The sequence below is a fragment of the Strix aluco genome, chromosome 2 (genome assembly GCF_031877795.1).
Source record: "Strix aluco isolate bStrAlu1 chromosome 2, bStrAlu1.hap1, whole genome shotgun sequence".
Classification (NCBI taxonomy): domain Eukaryota; kingdom Metazoa; phylum Chordata; class Aves; order Strigiformes; family Strigidae; genus Strix; species Strix aluco.
The window spans coordinates 39,222,302-39,238,064 of NC_133932.1; the positions used below are offsets into that span (position 1 = coordinate 39,222,302).

General features: G+C 42.3%; 1 protein-coding gene across 4 annotated transcripts in view; it reads left to right on the forward strand.

Annotated features, from left to right (window-relative positions):
- The window catches only part of LOC141919252 (high affinity cGMP-specific 3',5'-cyclic phosphodiesterase 9A), a 105,737-nt gene extending 90,303 nt beyond the window's left edge, over window positions 1-15,434 (forward strand). For 2 of the 4 annotated variants that reach the window (XM_074814432.1, XM_074814431.1), the window contains 9 exons: window positions 3,051-3,137; window positions 6,244-6,348; window positions 7,482-7,564; window positions 8,430-8,586; window positions 9,780-9,893; window positions 10,429-10,533; window positions 11,999-12,127; window positions 12,311-12,406; window positions 14,067-15,433. In XM_074814432.1, coding sequence (XP_074670533.1) covers window positions 3,051-3,137; window positions 6,244-6,348; window positions 7,482-7,564; window positions 8,430-8,586; window positions 9,780-9,893; window positions 10,429-10,533; window positions 11,999-12,127; window positions 12,311-12,406; window positions 14,067-14,117 — 927 coding nt within the window. In that variant the 3' untranslated portion in view covers window positions 14,118-15,433. Of the gene's footprint in view, window positions 1-3,050; window positions 3,138-6,243; window positions 6,349-7,481; window positions 7,565-8,429; window positions 8,587-9,779; window positions 9,894-10,428; window positions 10,534-11,998; window positions 12,128-12,310; window positions 12,407-14,066 lie in introns of all 4 variants that reach the window. The other 2 variants (XM_074814426.1, XM_074814430.1) reach the window with 2 other exon arrangements.
- Window positions 15,435-15,763: the final 329 nt, after the last annotated feature.

A 15,763-nucleotide genomic window follows, 5' to 3' on the forward strand; every position in this document is an offset into this window, starting at 1 on the left:
CAGAAGAGCCCTTTGAGATGGCCTGCAGAGTTTTTCCCTGTTTCTGCCCTTAATGTCTCTATTTTTTTAATTTTCATATCACACCAGAATACAGTACATTTTCCCTACAGATGCCAAATAGATCGTGCTGATTATCATCACCTGATCCCTCTTCATTTCTTCTTCAATCTCTTCCTAGTAATGTCCTACAACAACCAGCACACTATCATTACTGCCACATGAGTTCGTGCCATTTTATTTGAACTAATCGATCCCTACCAAAGTGCATGCTTGAGCACATCATCAATAACGCTGCTCAAATCAATGAAGCTGTGTGCTGCTGTGTGAAGTCAGGCAGAGGGGCATGCATTGATTCATACCCTTTTAGACAAGGGTGTTTCTGTGATGCTTTCTGAAGAGGTAGTAAAGCTGTGTGCATGGCCTATTAGTATTTTCTTATTGCTTCATTTTCTTATTTTTCTTATTGCTATTAGTATTATTTGTTGTTTGTCACTTGTATTGCAGAAGGTTCTGGAAAGCTATGTGTAAACATGAAGGAGAAGGATGTTTCTGTAATGGCCAGCTTATAATATAATGTAAAACTAGATTCAGCAAATACAAGAAAATCTCACTTAGGAAAAATATAAGGGACGGAAGGACTAAACTTGGGTTTTTCCCAAGGGAAAGATTGGGTCGTTCTAGCAGCACACCCAGCAGCAATCACCTTAATTACCTTCTCAATCAAATGTTGTGCATTCAGAGTCATTCTGGCTCAGCACCTGTAGATCACCATGACAAGGAAAAATACTCCATACCGCACCCACAGGAACAGCATATTTCTTTCAGGACATTTCATCTGCCTTGTAGAATAACAGAAGGACTCTCTGGTGGCTTTAGGTCCATCTTCCATTCACACAGGCTGGCAGAGCTTCCCTTGTGCGGTCCATGCCAAGCTGAGGCTGGTGCTCTGCAGTTACTGCTCCCTCTCCAGGCCCTCTTCTCTGTACCAGAGCCATACAACTGCTCAGGCAAAATGGCTCACCCCCAGCTTTTGAACGCCTGTCAGGTCTTTACAGCAAGAGAGAATTACGACCTGCCAGGTGGACCATGACACTGCTGGCTCATTGTTGTTCTAAATATTAAGAAAGAATAGTGAAAGACAAAAACCATTACCCACAGATTCTTGTGTGCTGAAGCATAGTATTTTAGCACAGTAACTCATTCAGAGTACTAGGAAACACTATATGATGGCATGAACAAGGCTAACAAGAGGGTGTGGAGATTAGACATGCCCTGCAAGGAGGAGGGCTGCTCAGAAATAAGATAGCACACAAACTCTGGTGACCCGAGCACCATATGGGTTTATCTTACTCTTTAGCTCTGGTTTATGTTTACAGAGAATATTTCAATTCTGTCAATGCTTGTTTAGCAATGAGCATTTGCCCATGTGCTCAATGTGGGGCATGCAGGTTATAAACCATAATCTTCTGTAAGCAAATTAATAATGTCGTGCTCTGCAGCATCTCAGTAAACAGAGCTATGCAGCAAGCTTGCTTCTCTTTCTCAAACGCCCACTCACTTTCAAGCCTTAGAAGAGTCCAATATTCAAGCTTTTGCTGTTGACCAAGAAAGCTAAAAATTAAACCCAAGATTGTCACGTGTGCAGGGGCAGGGGCTTTGGGAGTCAGAGTCACCTGCCACTCACCCAAAGCTCTCTTGGCAACATCTGGAGGGAGGTAGGCATTTCTGAGGGTAATTCAGCCCTTCTAGATCAAGTTTATTGTCTCAGAAAGTCTTTTCTGAAACTATTGCAAAACATATATTCTAGCTCAGGGACTAGGAACAAGACAGGGTGGTCTACAGCAAAATGCTGGCTGTGTGATCTGAGCACAGTTCAGCCCGTGACATTGTCCCTCAAGTCTTGCAGGAAAGTCTCTTTCTTCCTGTTCGGATAACTCAAAGCCAAACCCCTTGTTACTGCATGAGCTGTGTATATTCCCTGGATAAATATAAAGTTTCATTAGATGAAATAATTTTTCTGGAGAGTTTTTAAGAGCCTAAATAACAGAAACTTAACTAAAAATGTCTCCAAGGCCACATTTGTGACATTACACTCATCATGTTAAAAACTTTGGGATCAATCTACTGTCTAAGAACAGTGTCTGCTAGTGGCTACATTTCATCCTCTGCAGATTTTGCCTTCCAAAATGGGAATGCAGACACATAAACTCCTGAACTCTTGGAATTCTGTTCATTTCTGACTGGTGGCAGTGGTTAAGTGTCCAGACACATCAGATTATCAATACCCTTCTTTTTCAATATTTTAAAACCCAGAAGGTTAACTGGTTGTGGTAGTGCTAAACTATCTGCAACCCACTTCATGCAGCAGAGCAGATGTTGTCTAAAAGAGCAGCCTGCCTTTGCATTTCAGCTATTGGGATTCATAGTTACAGTTTATGAGAGTGGATGGTCACAAACTGCAATTTGGTAGTGTTATAACAGGAGATCTTTTGTTAAACAAGAAATTCAAGTTAAGATAGTGCCTTTAGGAACTCACAAAAAGTCATAAAGAAATAAGATATTGACACATTATCTAGAATAAATGCTTCTTTAAAGATCTCTGATTTTCAGCTGTCATTTTCTATACAGATAGGGCCTGATCCATTTCTGTACAGCTTGGGCCTCTGGTGTCAGTGGAAAAACTCCCGCTGATTTCATTGAGCATTAGAACATACCCCAGCTAAATTAGAAAAATAGCAATATTTTTTTGTGAGAAGGAATTGCTATGATACACGTGAATCACAATTACTAAAGAGAGCTGGTGTGATTCAAAGCCCTGCACAAAACCTATGAAGTCAACAGCAATCTGTCTACTTCAAAAAGCTTTCAGAACCTCCCTGTCTCCCCTCTTGCACTGTCTTTAATAACGCAATCTTTGAACATCTTTCTTTCATCTTAACAAGAGGGCTCTGCAATTATTTGATGCTTGCAAGGAGGAAATTCACTCTTCAATGTATCATAAAGTAAAGTGATATTTGCCAAGCCAATAACCTATCTGCTCCTGGCTACAGATGCTGAGTTGTCTGGAACATATGTACCATGATCTTGGGTTGGTAAAAGACTTCAACATCAATCCTATCACATTAAAGAGGTGGTTGGTAAGTATTTCAAATTCCTGATATTTGCAATTTTTCAAATTCAAAAATCAATAGATAAAACATTTAGTCATGGAATTAACTTGACTCACATAAGTAATTCCATTGAAAGCAGTCAACCTGTACAAATTCTTAAAATTAAGTACTTGAGCAAATGTTTGCATTCTTGTGGTAACAGATGACATTTTTTAAACTGTTTTACATTTGTTTGCCGAGCTTTCTATTACTGAAAGCAGTTAATTTCTGATGAATGCTCTTGGTACCTAGTGTAAATGGAGACAAGACGAGTGTCTTCAGATATGGCCTAAAAAAGCCAGTAGGTTCCATAATAATTAGATGTCCTAAATCACAGTGAGTAAAAGAACAAGGCTGGAAGGAAAAGGAATTGCTGAGAAGTTAAATAACTTTCTTTGTCTTGGTCTTTGGAGTTGAGAATGTTGCAGAGATACATGACATGATAAAGATGAGATCATACCCAAACTAAGATGTCTAAAGAAGAAACACTGTAGTATTTAAAAATCAATAAATTATCAGGTTCAAGGGAGAGCATAAGAAAGAATTTGCTAAAAAGCTGAAGAATATATTGGCTTTCTCAGAAAAACCTATCATGTTCCTAGAGGACTGTAGAAGAGTAAATATTCTACCCATTGTTTAAAAAGGATCTAGTGATACCCTGAAGAATTATGGTTAGTAAAATTTACATCTCTATCTGACAAATTGATTGAAACAATAATTAAAAACATCATGATGTGAAGTTCATTATACAGATGTTTCATATGATTCCTGTAGCGAAGAATTATATCTCACTAATCTTTTCTAATTACCTGAAGGGTATGGACAGAATAGAATGAACTGTTTTACATGATTGATGTAGACTCCCAGAAAGGCCTGAACAAATTCCACAAATTCAGAAGGTGACTAGAAAACACGAAGAAAACACTGTATTCATCATGAGTACAGCAAAAGCAAAAAGCACCTGGGCACCAGCATATGCAAGGCAGTGACTGTCACTGCTTGGTGAGCTGCTGCTGGCTGAAGCTAGCAAGGCATTAGGCTGATCAGAGACTGGAATAAGGGATAAACGGACCGATGTTGCTATGCCTCCGAAAAGGCTTACCTAGAATTTACACCTAGGACTGGTTAAGTCTTTTTAGAAAAATGGTATGGCCACATTAAAAAAGATATAAAAAATGATTCAGACCTAGGAAATCTCTCCCTGAACTTCGAAGGCAGATGAAAAGCTCGGTATTGTTGACCTTAGAAAACAGGTGAACAGAAGGGGTGGGATGAAACCCAATACAATCAAGACTAGCACACAGTAGATAAAAGAGAAAATTTCCTCCTCCTGTCTCACAGCCTGAAAACATGGGAAACAAGGTGATATGTCAACACATATCAACATGCCACCCACACACATTACTGCAGGCAGCTTCCTGTTAGCTTGTATCTCCAAGTAATTTGTTACTATTAGCATTTAAGACAGCCTCTTTCTGAACAACAAGGGGAGTTTATTATGTATTTTCTACAAAGGTAAGACAGGGTGAGATTTCCTTTCTTAAACACTAGCTTTGCAGAAAGATGATTAAAAAAAGCCCCAAGGACTCTGCTTCAAACTATGATACTTCCCCAGGCGCGGTATGAGCACCAGTTTGAACTTAAGTGAGTGAGAAAAGGCTTTCTTGCTCCCACATCCACTGGCTACAGAATGTTCCAGAAAGGGGAGGAAGGGATGACTAATACAACTCAGTCACTCCAGCCCTTCAGTGCTCTGAGTCAGGAGTCCCCTGGGATGCTCTGGTCTCCTCTGCTGGATGTGTACGTTACATCCGTGCAGTGCTGTACAGTGCCTGGGCACGACCATGGTGTCCATGGGGAGCCTGTGAGAAACTGCCCACCACCTGTGAGCCTGGCTGTCAACCATACTGTGCCATTAATTACTCATTTTAGAATAATGTAATATGTTTGTAAAGTCCTTGCTACAGAATAATCTGAACAGGTTTTGCAATGAAACCCCTAAATATTGAATAAGCACTGAAAACCCACAGTTCTCCTGACCTCATCCAGAGCTTTGAGGCTTCCTAGAAGTCAGGTCCCAGGTTGAAGGGTTTGATCCTGGTGGTGCTTGAGAAGTATTTAATTAAATTCACTATTTAGCTAGAGAAGGGGACACAAATTCCGTTCATGTCATTAATTCAGGCTCAGTAATTGAGGCATGTGCATAAGGGCTCTCTAGGGTCCAGGCTATGGAGGATTCAGCAGAAGGGGTCCAGCAGTGCTGCTGACACTCGGCTGTTTTGTGCAGGACAGGATACCAAAGGCTACCCAGTGCACTGAAAGAATGACTGTGGCATGTGTTAACCCAGCTGTGCCAGCTTCACCCAGCTAGCCCGGCTAACAGTAGTGAAGACACATGGAAAGACAAGCTTTAGTTTGGATTTGTGATGAGGGCACATAGCCAGGATCTGAAGAACATTAAAACACACAAAAATCAGCCCCATGTGCCTATATGGCTAAATGTCTCCCATGCTGCCTAGCGTAGGAAATCCACACAGGTATGCTAGTGCATGTACATTCACATCTTCACTTTGTCAAGCAGCACATCCCAAAGTGCTACCTCTGAGCATCTGCAAATGAAATAACAACTACATTTCAGCCTTGAAGATTTCAAAGCTGCAATTTGCCTTCAGCGAGAGAGGGGAATGGGGATGTACTTTGAGTTCTTTACACACCCCAAAGTCACCGTTTAACCACTGCTGTTTGAAATACAAATTCAGGATGAAAGCACAGAGGCCTGTCTCAATACTGAGATGTACTTGCAGCTATGCTGGGATATTTACCCATTGCTAGCTGGTATGAGAGAGAAGTTGCTATGAGTTTATCTCCCAACAAATTCTTGAAAGGGAGCAATCTCCCACCCTCCCCCAGGAAGGCAGAGGGTGTCAGAGGGCCTTCTGCTGTCACTCTATCCTAGCAGAAAGTAATACTGGCCTCCATAGGACTTCTGTAGGGGTATACAGTGCTTCCAGGGAGGCTGGGAAGCATATGTAATCACGTTTTTATAAAGAAAGAGCTCTCCTGTGTCTGACTGCCTCATTCCCCCTCTCTGCAGCTGTGTATTCATGACAATTACAGAAACAACCCCTTCCATAATTTCCGGCACTGCTTCTGCGTGACCCAGATGATGTACAGCATGATCTCGCTCTGCAGCCTCCAGGTATGCCCCCCACCTCAATAGTATCATTCCGTTTCCATCATGGGGCACATGTTTGTACACTGAGCATCACTGTGACACCTTCCTTGCAAATCAGGCCACCAGCTTGCTAGCAACTGATAAGCTTTGCAGTAGCTGCACTTTTTCAATCCCTGGGGAGAGGAGGAGATGTGTTGTGTTCCTACCTCTGGCTGCCCTCTCAGCCATCCCATCACACACCCCAAGCACCTGCACAGCTTTCTGAGGCTGCTGGGAAGATACCTCCACCTCCTGGATAGCCCCAGTTTGTACACTGAAGCTCCTCTGACACTCTGATAGCATGAAACATCTACGAATCAGATCCAAAAGCCTACTAAATTATGGTCTGTGGATACGGTCTTCATCTATGACACAAAATGTTCCCATGAGAGGTTTACTCCAAATGTGTGCTTGTGCGTGGGTGAGCTACTGCAAATAATGCCTTGCATGTACTGTATACAAGATTCACGTTTGACCTGTATTTTGTCCAAAACTATAGGCATCATTGTTGTGGATAACTTGTGTTTATATATTAATTTAATCTCTGTACAAACTAGAATTTATTCAGGTAAAAACCTCCTTTCTTCTCCACAGTTGAACATCTCAGTTACTGCCCTAAGTCTATTTTCTTGCCAGTAAGAGTATGAAGAAAAACTTGCTTTAATGGAAATTCATCCTGTTCAGAAGCTGTGGGAACACAACACTTAATTTTTCTCACTCTTTTCATAACTTTAGTTAATGCAGAATGCAATGGCAACTAAGCTATCTTTCAGCCCTCCCTTAACTAATCAGGATGCTCAAATGACTTACAAGAGACTGTACTAATATCTCAGTTCTTTTATATGATCTCTGAAGTAATAGCGAGTTTCAAGAAAATTGCCTCCTCTGAGCTGCTGTTATTTAATGCAACAAAGGCAAATCTGAGTCATTTGTACTGGAAGGGAAGGCAGAATTCTCTGTCTTGACTGAAGTAAATTGATCTATGGAAAAATACTTCATTTTGCTCGGATTTGCATTTCTCTAAAAAGTAAATGTGGGTGGTTTTTTTACTTCTTTTAATTTATGGGGACAGAGGAAGTAGAAATCATAATACTACATGAATGTTTTGTATTTTACAGGAGAAATTTTCCCAAATTGACATCTTGATTCTTATGACTGCAGCAGTATGCCATGACTTGGACCATCCAGGCTATAACAATACGTAAGTCTGTCTCTTGCTTTCTCTTCCCTTAAAATTTATTGGGAAGGTAATACCAGCTGGCATTTTTGTAGACCAGGTTTTCCTTCTCACAGCTTGAGCTGGCCATGACCTTCCCTCATGGCCCTGCTGTTCAGTCACACATGGGCCAAGGCAGAGCCTGCAGAGAACTCAGGTCTGGGTTGGGGTTGCCAGCTGTCCTTGGCTCTGTAAGGAAAATGCTTTTTCAGATTTCTATTCCAACACTTTCCCCAACTCCTGAGAAACCAAGGTAAAATGTTTTACAGCTGAGAGAGAGGGCATAAAGGTTTATAGCTCCATTGACTGAAATGGAATAATTACAATAAAATGCAAAGGGTGATTTAACTTACACATTATTTCATAATTATAAATCATGAAGTGCATATTATTTGATTTATTATCATGTGAGGAAATTAGGCTTGTTAATCCATGGACAATTTTGTGTGCATGTATGTATATGTGAAAAAGAGAGAGAATCTAATTTATTTGTTGTCATTCAGTAAACAAGGTCAGAACCCAGTTCTGACTGGGATCAGTGAGAATCTCTCCGTTGACCTTAGTGGGGGTTGAGTGAAGCCCAGACAGTTCATTCTATGTCATTTTAAGCTACAGAGACTTGGTAAAATTAAAAAAAAAAAAACCAAAACACCCTACGGGGGAATAGTGCCTGAGATTATATTAAAGTAATATCTATCTTCTCTAAAAATCTGATTTAGTATTAACAATCAAAACATAAACTGCAGCTAATCGAATAAGTATTGAAAAGAATGTAAATAAAAGCAAGCAGCATGGTTTAGAGCAGCTGGTGTGTGTCTGCAGGAGTTCTCATTGTTTTTCTTCACATCAGCTATCAGATAAATGCACGAACTGAGCTTGCAGTACGCTACAATGACATCTCCCCACTGGAGAACCACCACTGTGCTGTGGCTTTCCAGATCATTTCCCAGCCAGAATACAACATTTTCTCCAACGTTGACCAGGACCAATTCAAACAGATAAGACAGGTATGAATGCTGTTCCCATCTGTGTCGTACAAACTGTTCCTGAAAATATAAGCACTCACAGACTTCCCTGCTGTACAACGCGAGTGAATCATTCTTGCTAGAGGGTAGGACTGAAAAAGCCCCTCACACTGGAAGGATCCAAGAGCAATTCTTGGAAAATTTCCACATCAGCACTCCCTGGACTGTCTTGCTGAGAAATAATGAGTACATCCTGACTATTAAAGCCTGTGACATTTTGGGGGTAGATATTTATATTATTGAAGGAACCAATTAGCTCCGGCTGGGAAAGGATTAAGCTCTCATGGCAGAAGTTTATGCTTTAAGAGAACGTTGTATTAATTTTAAGAGGGCCTTCAAAATGGGAAAATATTTACAACAGCAGAACACTTGTACTGTTTGTTGTAAGAGGCTCTGGTGGACTGGGAGTCATCACAGCTATCTCTGAGACAGTGAACAATGCTACAGTTCTCATAAGAGCACCAAGGGCCAAAAATCGATCTTAGTTTCCATGTTACACCTTCCTTAAACACCAAATGAAAAAACAGACTGATGTAAGGGCTCACATACTGGTCTGGTTGAAGTTACTGATTCTGGCAGTGCATGAGAAGCAGGCATGGGCCCAAAATGGATAGATCTGTATGAAAACCCGCAACTTTAAATTAACCACATCTTCTCCCATCATAAACTCTGCCCAGCAGGAGGATACAGAGCTCCTAACACATTGTCTGCATCTGGGTATTTCAAAGCCCTTAATCCAAGGAGGATGAGCACAGAGAACATCCACATCTACTGAGCTTTGTCTCTTCCTCAGGCCACTAAGAGTCAGCAGCAAAAACCTATAGTGCTTTCCAAGGAGCCAAAAGTGGATCTTGGCAAACAGAGTGTGGCTTTTAACATCCTGTTGTACAGTTCATTTTTCCACAATTAGTCAATCAGAGAGGAAAAAGCTCAATGCCTCTGGAATATCACACCAGTGTTACAGATCGATTCAACCATGATCTTCATATACCATGAACTCTTTATAACCCTCTTCCAGTTTGCTTGGCAGTTTCAGGTCAGAAATTTCCCCTTTTGGTGTTAAAAATGGTATGCATCTGAGCCTTTTTGTGTGTAAGAAAGACCCTACTTTGCTCTGCAATAGTGGACTTTGTAAAGAATGCCAAGTTAATATGTGAACGTGTTTTCTTTGCTAGGGGATAATTACGTTAATCCTGGCTACAGACATGGCGAGACATGCAGAAATACTGGACTCTTTCAAGGAAAAAATGGAAAATTTTGATTACTCAAATGAAGAACACATGACCTGTGTAAGAAGGTTTTGTAGATTGTTATTTTTCTGTGCATAGTGTGAAAGCTTGTAGATTAACATTCATTTGTTTAAAAACCAAGATTCAATATACATTATCAAAAACTAATCCTTCCTACATCCTCTGCCCCACCGAAAAGAATTAAAATTTGGAAGTGCTCTATCTAAAATAGAGCTAATCCAGTCATCTTTGACATCCAGGGAAGTCTCTCCCCAGCTGCCTCTGAGTGCTCCACAAACAACTTCATGGTCATTTGTGGCTGAATCTCTTCATGCAGCAGATAATCGCATGCCCCACTGTGACACATCCCAGTGCTACAGTCAGGGAAACTGAGGTAGGGAGGTGATAAATGATTTACACAGGGTAACTGAGAGAGTGGAAAAGAATCCAGCATTTAAGACCTCTGATTTAATCCTAAAACTGTCCTTTCTGTTTGAAAACATTGCCTCCCATTGCATTGTAAAGACACAGGTTCTGGATAGGGGGAAAAGGGCTGGCAATAAGACTGCAGTATTAAAGTATTATCCTCTTTCAGCTGAAGATGGTACTGATAAAATGCTGTGATATCTCCAATGAAGTCCGCCCGATGGAAGTAGCAGAGCCCTGGGTAGATTGCTTACTAGAGGAATACTTTATGCAGGTAAGAATGAGGGAGACATGCAATTGCACAACTTGCTGCTCTTCCTGAATCCCACCTCAGCTACAGGTGCTCTGCTGCCTGACAGCCCAGTCTAGCTCTAGGATGGAAAGGCTTCTTTTACAGAAAGCAGGAGAAGGATGTCAGCAAGAAAAATTGTTCAGAAAGCAAGTGAATGCAATTGACTGTAATTTGCAGGTGAAAGACAACAGCAACCTAGAAATCCTAATGCTAGCAGACTGACGCTTGTTCTCTGTAAAGTGGCTGCCTTGCAAGTTCGTTTGACATACAATTTTTGAGCCAAAAGGGCAAGAGCAGTGGCAAGAGAAAGTTGTCAAGTAAACGATATCAAATATCACACAGGAACTAGTCTAGATAATTTTCACTGTGTATGAACATTTGCCTAGAGAGAAAGCAGACGACTTGCTGAAGTGTGCAAAGTCAGACTTTAAGCTGCCCAAACCATTGTTCCTCACTGGATTCCCAGGTGGACACAGTTTCTGTTTGCTTAAAAAAGGATCCCTGGAAGAGCAGCCCTCAGATGCCTCCAGCACATGGGCTCTTGAGCACTATGTATGTGCTGCAGCAGTGGGATCTCAAGAGACACACAGCTGCAGTGCTCTGAGGAGGGGATGCCAGATCTTTCTTGTGTCTTTTCTCTACACCTTCATAGGGTGCATGCTGAGGAGGGCTTCTCACAAGAGACAGACACATCAGACGATGTGTCAGAAACACTCCTTACTCATCGCATCTGCAGCTTTTTACTCAAAATTACAGTATCTGTGTGCCTTACTATTTTGGCCACCCAGCAAAAGCACTATGTGCCAAAAGGCCCAATAATTGAGAGAGAAAGTCTGCAACAGGGTATCTGCATCCACAGTCTGTGACCTCCTTGCACATGCATCCACATAGAAACAGTGAGCTATGTGGTCAAGTAGGTAGCTTGGTAAACTCACTGCAGTCAATGGAACTGTTTTGCATTGACTCAGCTAGCCAGGTTTAGTTTTAATAATTAGTAAAGAAAGACATGTATTTTCTGCTTGAATACCCAAAAATAATCACTCTCTGGAGCATGATGAGGAAATCAAAGACTTATTCCTTCTCTTACAGAGTGGCAAAAGCCATTACCACCTTTCTGAATGCTCAGACATGTTTTACCTCACAAGTCCCATGGGTTTGCAAAGAGAACCAGGTGGCCTCATTGTCCTGTAAGCCTGGAGGTGAACACTTCCATGCCAGTACTGGGCAGATATAACTGAACAGAGTTCTCTTTATTCAGATGTTTGATCTCAACAAAGCAGGATTCATTGGCCTGAGGGAAGCATTTCCTATTCTGTGCTATCTTCAGACGCTACTGAGATCTGTATCTGAAGGCTACTGATCTTTAGCTAGTGATCTACTTGGTATGTCACTCTGCTCACAGGCTTCTAGCCGAGATTAATATTTGTTAACTCTGGATTTGTTCCAGAGTGACAGAGAAAAATCTGAGGGCCTTCCAGTGGCACCATTCATGGATCGCGATAAAGTAACCAAACCAACAGCACAGATCGGCTTCCTGAAGTTCGTTCTCATCCCCATGTTCGAAACAGTAACAAAGGTAAGTCACCTAAGGCCAGAAGCAGAAGTGGGGGCGTGCAGAGCTTCAGTATTTGCTCTGAGAGGTGTTTAGTTAGCCAGGGAAACAAGATGTACAGTTCACATCCTGCCTTTCAGCCCATTTCTAGCATGTACAGGTTAATGAATACAAAAGGAAATGTTGATCTCTCTCATTTTCACCTAGCTATTTCCAGAAGTGGAGGAGGTGATGCTCCAGCCCCTTTGGGAATCCAGGGACCGCTATGAGGAATTAAAACAGATAGATGATGCTATGAAAGAGGTAAGTTCTAAATATCTTATTGATAAAACAAATGTTATGATTGAATAAGTCAAACATTATAATTTAATAGCAGTTTAATTCCAAAACAGTAGGAATGCTTATGGCATAATCATTATCATGAGAAACACATTCATTACACGTGGCTGGAGAAAGGCGTGTACCACAAGCAATAAGTGTGTGCCAGAACGTGCCCTTGCAGACTCCATCAGGCACCACACAAGCATGGCCATGAGAAGGAAGCTGCTTGCAAGAGAGGGACCTGGAGACGAAACACAGAGATAAATACCTGAGGGGAGTATGTTAGCAAACACTTCTACCAGGAAGAAGCTATACATTCCCCTGAGAAGGAGTAAGCCTGGGCTAGATTGCAGCAAAATGTCCTGGGGTCAGGCAGTTCAAGGCACTGCACCACAAATGCATAACTTTCTTTCTGGGAAGAGGCTTCTACTGACATGTCTATCATCAAGCATGTGCCTGAAAATTTATGGGGAATTATTCTCATATGCACAGCATCCAGTAGGATTAAACACACAACCAATGCAGCCATTTTATGGCCCAGGCTGAATGGGGACCTCCATTTACAGAGTGTCCCTCTTTTTGCCATGTAAGTCTTAGGGGACGTAGGATATACATGTAACCCTGTCTACTCTCTCCAGCCACGTCTGCATTGCCTGACAGGGCAGAGGCTGAGGCCAGGTCCTGGGAGTAAGTGCCCCACACCCGCAGTGCAGCAGCAGGCATGCTGGCCCGGCTCCCGCAGCGCCCTGCAGCCTATGACACTGGGCCTGCATGCCTTCCTTGCACTCCTCTGTGACTGCTTCTTTTCCCGGTCAGGGCAGACGACAAAACCTGACCAAATGGCATCACAGTGTGGGAGTTTTCTGACATGAACAAATGTATCTTGTAGACAGGATACTATCAGTCATTCCATCCTTAAAATAAATTGGGAAGTGCCCTGGAGTACTAGTTGTGCTGATGTTGTTTGATAGATGGGAAATGAAGGTTCACTCACTTGATCATCCCTGCCTGGATGAGGCAAATAGTAGCTTTCTGGTGTAGATCCCACCTCCTCCCAAGTGATTTGGAGGAAAAGCCCCTCAGCAGCACAAATACTAAGGCTGGTTAATCAAAGAACACATGCTTTGAGGGCACTAAGTCATAAAGGAGAAGAAAGTCTTCTAGGCATTCTTCAGTTTAGAGTGGAGCATTTCTCAAAGGAGGGAAGAAGAACTCCAATATGACTGCCAGACTTTCTGAGTCCTGTTCATCTTTCAAGTTGAGCCTAGATTTTACTTTTGGTTTACAGAAGCTGTCAAAACAGAAATTTTGTACAAACTGATGGAGCTTTAATTATGGTCTATTGGCACAAGAGGTCTTAGGAAAATAGGAGAAGCCTGAATTCAGAAATATCCTGAAACAAGAGAAGTTAGTTAATAATCCAAGAGCCTAGCACGGCAGAGGATGAGAAAGACTGAATGCTGTTTACAGGACATACATGTTCAGGTTAAAAGGTGCCTGTGATATACCAAGCTACTGCCTGTTATTTCCCAAGAAATGTTGCACACGCCTTGTGCAGAGATGAGTGTTCAACTCACAGCAGCGGTGTAAAGTGGCACTGTGTGAGTCAGGGGTATTAATCCTGCTTTGGTCTTCATTTCAGTTGCAGAAAAAGAAATGTGAAAGTTTGACCACCGACAGTACCGAAAAGTGAGATGAAAAAGTCTTTGAGCAAAACATAAGCCCTAAGGTTATTCTGGTTTTGAGAAATGCTGTATTTGCCAAACAGATGTGGTGACTACATCAAAATCCAACTGGGACCATGTATGCGGAGAGGTGGCAGGCACGGATGCCCTGCCTGCCTGGGCGCCTTGTCTACAGCCTGCAGCCTGCTCGCACAGGCACTGCCACCATCGGGCACCAAGGGCTCCTCTCACTCCGGCAGGACCATCACACCCGCACCCCCCCCCCCGCGGCAGGACTTCCCCTGCGGACATTGCACAGATTGCAGCACAGCTCAAATCTTCAGCAGATTTGCCTTTTTGGTGACCACACTGACCACGGTCTGTAGAGACAAAGCAGAATTTAGCTAAGGAGCCTTTTCTGGAAAATGATCCACTGGCATCCAAAAACAAAAGAAAATTTGTTTTAGTCAAGATACTATATGTATGTATACAGCAGTATGCTAATTACAGCATATCTTAACAGATGCTTATATTCTGACAGGGGTCCTGGCATATATTTTTGTTTGCCTAGTAGGCCCTAATGACACATTTCTCTGTATTATTCTCTCAATTTTATAGTGTTCACAGTACACTCAGAAGCCCAGCATAGTGGATGCAATTTTTTTTTGTTTTCTACACTAGAAAAAATCAGAAGAAACCTTAGCGAGTTTGCAGGTTCGCTTTGTGGCCTGGTACAGCTAGATGTCAAGGGATCCTTCAGCACAAGCAAAGAAGGGAGCACAAAGCTGAAACCACTGTGCAATCCTATTTTTATCCTCATGGATGCAAAAAGCAACAACAAGAAAAACCTTCAAAGATGTACAGACTTCTTTTTTTTTTACTTTTAAACTGATCTGCTAAATAATATATTCTTCTACAGAAATGGGTGTTGTTTTCTTTTGCGTATGCATTCACATGAGAACTGTCTCTGTTCCTAAAGACAAATGCTTTCATAACGAATACAAGGTAAGGGGCTGTAAAGGTCAGGTTGGCTCTCCTTCAGAGGAGGAGCTTTAGAAACTTCTTAGCATCGTAAGAGAAATACTGAAAGAGCTTCACTTCCCTTGGTGACTTTGTAAAGGTTGGGAGCCAAGCACTGCCCAGAGTTGCAGTCATGCAAATGGACAGCAGGCAACACTGCGACCGACTCCGGTGCACCACCTCACCAAAGCGGAGGCCAGAAGAGATCCCCCTTCCTTGTGCCCATGAGAGGTGAGCCACGGCCACGCTGCTCACCCACTCCTGGTTTCTCCCATCGGGGAAAGGTCACCCTCTCTGGGGGTTTCAGTGGACAGGATCAGTCCCTATCACAGCATGGCTGCTGAGACCAGTAATTCGCATGCACCCTGGCTTGCTGGCTCCTCCATGCGTGATGCTCCGGTCCTCCTTGGCTCAGTTCCTGAGGCTGTCCCATCAACTTTGTTAGATGTGTTAGCAATAAGGGTAACACTAGTGCTACACCTCTGCAAAGTCCAAAGCCACATGCATTGTCTTTGTTTTTCAAAAAGAGATGAGCAGGTGGGGGCTAATCTTTCCCCCCATGACCCATGAAACACTTTAGGAAACTCAGCCTCTCTGGCAGGTGCCTAGTACCAAGCTCACCACTGAACAACAAACCCTGCCTCCTGCTCTGGAA